This window comes from Ursus arctos, unplaced genomic scaffold, assembly GCF_023065955.2.
Source record: "Ursus arctos isolate Adak ecotype North America unplaced genomic scaffold, UrsArc2.0 scaffold_9, whole genome shotgun sequence".
Classification (NCBI taxonomy): Eukaryota; Metazoa; Chordata; class Mammalia; order Carnivora; family Ursidae; genus Ursus; species Ursus arctos.
The window spans coordinates 63,223,001-63,229,212 of record NW_026623111.1 but is presented as its reverse complement, the minus strand read 5'-3'; the positions used below and the strand labels follow the sequence as shown (position 1 = coordinate 63,229,212).

The following is a 6,212-nucleotide window of genomic DNA, read 5'->3' as shown; positions in this document are numbered from 1 at the left end:
ACTAAAACTATCACTACTTGCAGATGACATATTATACATAGAAAACTCTATAAAGATTCCACCAAAAAACTATTAGAACTAATAAATGAATTCAATAAAGTTGCAGGATACAAAACCAGCATATAGAAATTTGTTGTTTCTATACAATAATAACAAAATAGCAGAAAAAGAAATTAAGAAAACAATCTCATTTATAATTGTATCAAAAAGAATAAAATACCTAAGAATAAATTTAACAAGGAAGTAAAAGACCTATATTTGGAAAACTATAAGGCATTGATGAAATAAACGGAAGATGACACAAATAAATGGAAAGATATACCATGCTCATGGATTGGAAGAATTAATGTTGTTAAAATGTCTGTACAACTCAAAGCGATCTACAGATTCAATGCAAAACCTATCAAAATACCGATAGTATTTTTCACAGACCTAGAACTATCCTAAAATTTGTGTGGAACCACAAAAGATCTTGAATAGCCACAGCAATCTTGAGAAAGAACAAACCTAGAGGTATCACAATCCCAGATTTCAAACTATAGTACAGATTATAATAATCAAAATAGTATGGTACTGGCATGAAAATAGGCATATAGATCAATGGAACAGAATGGAGAGCCCAGAAATAAACTCGTGCTTACGTGGTCAATTAATCTATGACAAAGAAGGCAAGAATATATACAATGGAGAAAAGGCAGTCTCTTCAATAAATGGTGTTAGAAAACTTGGACAGCTGCATGCAGCTTACACCATACACAAAAGTAAACTCAAAATGGAGTAAAACCTAAATGTAAGACCTGAAACCATAAAGATCCTTAAAGAAAACAGCAGTAAATTCGTGGACACTGGCCTTAGGTATATACACAATGGAAAATTACTCAGCCATAAAATATGAAATTTTGCCATTGTGGATAGACCTGGAGGGTGTTACGCTAAGTGAAATAAGCCAGAGAAAGAAAAATACCATATGATTTCACTTATATGTGAAATCTAAGAAACAAAACAAACAAATAACAACAAAATAGAAACAGACTCAGAACAAATTGGTGATTGCTGAAGGGGGAGGAGATTGGGGGTTAGGTGTAATGGGTGAAGGGGATCATGAGGTACAAACTTCCAGTTATAAAATAAAGGATGACAGGGTTGAAAAGTATAGCATAAGGAATATAGTCAGTAATATAATAACTTTGTATGGTGACAGATGGTAGTAATGGCACTTACCATGGTAAGCATTTAGTATTGGATGTAATTGTCAAATTACTATGTTGTACACCTGATACTACTATAATATTATGTGTCAACTATGCTAAAAATAACAATTATTAAAATTTTAAAAATATATGGAATATTAAAAAATAAAATTTTTAAAAATGCTTGAAGGATCCTCATGGTGTTAGTAATCTTTGATAAAGGACCGAAGGATTGAATTTACAGGAGGCAAAATCCAGTTCAAAATGAGGAGAATCTTTATAATGATCAGAGCTATGCCCAGATTGGAATGAACGCATTGTGAGGTGCAGTATTCTCTGTCTGTTATTTAGAAGAGTTTAAGCAGAGGTTTAAAAATGTACTAGATCATGGTAGAGGTTTTCCTAAGACTCAGCATGTGAATCTGTGCATTTAAAGGTTCACAGTCACTTAAAGTGTTGTTTCTTTTTTTACACTATTCTCTGCGTTAACTTATGGTATCACTGCCCTTGTTATCTTAGGGTAAACATCGAGAAAATTACGATATTAAAATAACAGCAAAACACCAGCAGTCAGGGCTGCCCCATGCATTCCTCAAGTAATGAGTTTACTTACACTCGTGGGGGTGCTGCTGTGAGACCTCTACCATATTTACTTACGGTTCTCTCCACAAGCACGGATTGCACGTCTGCCATGTGCTAGGCAGGCACTGTGCCAGGGTCTAGGATCCAACCATGAAAAAGACATGGTTCCTCAGGACACAGTTTTATTTGAGATTATAACCCATACAGTGTGATATGTTCTAAATGCTACAATGAACTTCTGTTTTAAACTTTCTTGATTTAAAGCTGCCGCATTCTGTCAGATTCTTTGATGTCCTTAGATGAGATTTGTTCAAGTTTATATACCTGATGAATCACCTGTAATGCATGACTTTCTGTTCAAATCTTTCCGTGTATTCCAGTTAAGAAAGGGGTTTTATCACATTCTATTTAAGTGAGGTAGAAAACAAATAAGTGTGTATTTGGTATAAGCATCCTCCCCTATGCTGCTGTCTTTGAATATCTAGCAGGCTTATTCAGCACTTATTCTAAGGTATCTTTTTATCTTACAAGTTGAGCTGGTGAAATTTAAGTTCTGAAGAAATCTCTGATAATTAGAGGCCCTTTGATCTGGAGTATTCCACAGTTAATGTGTGAGCAGATGTTGGCCTGCATTAAGCATTAAGATCAAAAAAAGAGATAAATGGAGGTTAATTTTGCAGTAGGCTTTAGTGGTATCCAACCAGTTCTTTGGACTTCTGCTTGGACATGAGGCAACTGGCAAATTAAACGCCAGTTTTATTTGCTCCTCGACTACTTTGCAATTAGCTGTTTTCTTTGTATTTTTTACAAATTAAATCAAGCTTTTTTGTTTTTAAAGCAATCTCTAAAGTTGCTTTCAATTTGCTGAAACCACCAAAGTCCATCTGTGTTTGGGTAGGGCAGGACCAAGGCGGGGGGTGGGGGGAATCCTTGACCAAGCCCATACTACTACTTTTGGGACTGAAGTGTGATCCTTTTGAACAGAAGAACAGACAGACTAATTCCCTGATGGAGAATGCCAGGCCCTTTAGCAAGCTGACTACATCTTCACTGTTGCCTGTTGCTTAGGTTTGGCTGTCTAATGAACCTGTATTTTGAGGATTCAAGGATATGAGTCATGTTCTTAGAAAGATTTGTATCCACTTTTTTGGAATACTCATCTCCTTAAACAGGACAGCACAGTTGACTGTACATTACGTTACTTCAGTAGGTCCAACGACTGTTTTAAAACAATAATGATAACCTATCACTGTTTTCTTATAAAGTGTGTTAGCACTGAGGCAAAGCTGCTCTCGGTGAAACCCACACTCGCTCATGAAAGATACAACTATAGGAAATCAGATGGAGCTGTCCAGGTTAACAATTAAACAGCAAAATTTATCAAGCAGCAAATGAATTTGTTTTATTTTATTTATTTTTTGGACATTGATTCATGTATTGGTTCATTGTAGAGGAGGCGGGGGGGGGGGGATTGGGAGACCCCCTAGAGCAACAGAGGGGTCGCAGCCTGTCCTCAGAGCTACTTCTCAGTCAGAACACAAGACATGATGGACAGAAACTTGTCCCAGGCAGCATGGGCAGTTGCCCAGAAAACCTCAGGGAAGTGCAAGGTGACCATGACTAGCGGACAGTGTGACAGGAGCTTAAAGCTGATTGGGTCCACCTGCAGGATATAGGCATGCAGCTCTCTTAGCGTGAATAGGACACCTGCCATGTTGGCATGCTGGTGTCCCTGTTGCCGCAGGCGGCCCCCACCCTGGAATCCTTTGTGCACAGCTGTGCCCACCTGGCTGCAGGTCAAAGTGCCTGGAGCAGGGATCGCTGGGGAAGAGCATCTCCAGGGCCTCAGCACCCTCAGGCCCTCCTGTGTGTAGATCTTACTCCACATGTACAGCATGATGGTCTTCTCAGCCTCTCTCAGAGACATGGTGGTGACTGACATGGTGGCAGAGCAGCAAATGAGTTTACTCAGAATAATAGCAGAGGAATTACAATTCGGGACATTCAAACTATGGCAAACCATAGGCAATGGCGGAGGACAAAGGAGGAGAGCATCTTTTTATAGAGAGGAAAGGAGAAAGTTGGCAGGGGTTGTTTTGAACAAAAGTTCATTCATTGGAGGAGAACGAGAGTTGGAAGTGGTAGTAGCTTCTCATTGGCTATAGGCGAGGCCAGCTTGCTGTTTCCCGGCTGTGAGGTAATCTTCCTTCTTCCTGCTAGACTGTTAAGGTGTCAGGAATGGTGTCTCAAGAGCTCTCTCTTCATGGTTTCCTGACTCCATTTTGTTTTTTATTTTTTATTTTTATTATTTATTTTTTAAATTTCTTAGAGAGAGAGTGTGAGAGCAGAGGTGGGGGGGAATAGGGAGAGGGAGAGAATCTTCAACAGGCTCCTTGCTCAGCATGGAGCCCCACGATACAGGGCTCTACCTCATGACCCTGATATCCTGATGACCTGACCCAAAACCAAAAGTGGGATGCTCAACTGACTGAGCCACCCAGGTGCCCCCTGACTCCATTTTGAATGCAATTTCCTTTATTCATTTCACAGAACATAATAACAACCGTAGACCAGTATCACTAGATTATTTGATACCCTCCTTCCTGCTTAGTTAATGCAATCTTAGGAAATTTGGGAAGAGTGTTGTTTTCAAATTTGTGTCTGTCTGTAATAATGGGAACAGAAAAACCAGATGCCTTCAGCAGTTGCTGGGATTCAAGAAGAATCACTAATCCCCTGTTTTTCCCGTCCTGGTGATCCTTAGGTAGGTGTGGCTGTAATATCCATACCCAGTGGATTTAGAGGAGTTCCTTCTAATGATACTCTTGCCTGGTGACCCTGGGAAGCACCTTCACTGTCCTCCCTACTGTCACATCTGGATCCTGGCTCTTGGGGAAGACAGACTGTGGCTTTACTCATGATAGCAGGAGCTCACATTGCTGTATTTAACAATTTTGTGCAGTATTTAACAATTTTGTCAAAAATGAGCAGAGAGTAAGCAGACTCGAAAAGATACATACTCGGTATGTATGTAACTATACATCAGTATGTATGTAACTATAACATCGATAATATGTAACTATATATATATAGTTACATATTATATGTGTGTGTGTGTGTGTTTAAGTTTTCACCTAAGGCAGGACAGAGAGGGACCATGCACATAAGTCTCTGAGACTGACTCATCTTCTTCAGTGTGTAATGATGCATGTTCAGTACTGGTGTCCTTACCAGGCGGCCTCATACTTTCCACATCCTTTCCTGCTCACATGATACAGCATCGTACTATCAACCTAGGTCAGTTTCAATGTCACACATTTGAAGGCTGACTGAGACAACTACAGAATTCATTGCCAGGAATCTCCAAGTGCCATTCCTGTACGTAGAGAGTCACGAACTATTAATGTGAAGGATGGAGCAAGAAACATTGATGCTATTTTGCATTATAATTAAAATTCTCTAGTCCTGGGGCGCCTGCGTTTGCCTTCGGCTCAGGGCATGATCCCAGCATTATGGGATCGAGCCCCACACCAGGCTCCTCCGCTATGAGCCTGCTTCTTCCTCTCCCACTCCCCCCGCTTGTGTTCCCTCTTTCACTGCCTGTCTCTATCTCTGTCAAATAAATAAATAAAATCTATAAAAAAAAAAATTCTCTAGTCCTGAAAAGTCAGTATAGTTTCCTGTCTAATGATTCTTTTTACTTTCTATGGCCTTACTATAGCCCTGCACCTTCATATTTTTCTCAAATTCTACTTCAGACTACTAGAAATTGAATCTGGCCAGTTTTTTCTTCTTTTAATAGTTTTCGGATGTCCTGCATACGGTGTGGCCAAGATAAAATATGAATGTGTCAAGAATAAAAACTGTTCACAAGCCATCGGTATAAATGCCTTGCTCATAAGTGATGAATTCTAAGGGGGAAGTCATGCTATTATTTCAAGAGGCTCTGATGCTCTTGTCTCCCAGTTTGATAGGAATCAATCTGGACTCCTAGAAAGCAAATATACATTCTTATTTTAATAACGAAGTGAATCAGAGAAGCTTTAAAACATCAAAATTATAATTGGAGCTGGCATGCAATAAATTAATGTCCACCTCTACAGATGGTTCAAGATACCACCTTTGGGTATAATAGCTCTTGCTGCTTCAATAAAGCATTCAACAAAAGACTCCCATTTAACATCCTTGATGATGAATCTAAGTAAGACATTGATAATAGCCTAAGAAAAAAGCACCAGCCATGAGACTATATTAAAATACACAAATGAATTAATGGCTATTAATGATAGTGTTACCTCTAAACTCAGACCGGCCAAAGCCCCAGGCCAACGAGAGCCAGAGGGCTGCTCCCCAGCCCTGCTCATTAGTGAGTGGGGTCTGGAAGTGGTGTTTCCTCTGATTACACTGAACCCTAATGCCCTTGTGAGCCCCAAGCCACAG

At 39.6% G+C, this 6,212-nt stretch overlaps 1 protein-coding gene across 1 annotated transcript; it reads right to left on the bottom strand.

The window, feature by feature from the left end:
• Positions 1–3,291: 3,291 nt before the first annotated feature.
• On the bottom strand, positions 3,292–3,714 carry LOC113263076 (hemoglobin subunit zeta-like). Its single transcript, XM_026509623.1, has one exon. The coding sequence runs from the start codon at positions 3,712–3,714 to the stop codon at positions 3,292–3,294; it is 423 nt and encodes a 140-aa protein (XP_026365408.1).
• Positions 3,715–6,212: the final 2,498 nt, after the last annotated feature.

Coding starts and splice junctions, on each gene's coding strand:
- LOC113263076 (XM_026509623.1), bottom strand. CDS start 3,714: ATGTCAGTCACCACCATGTCTCTGAGAGAGGCTGAGAAGACCATCATG.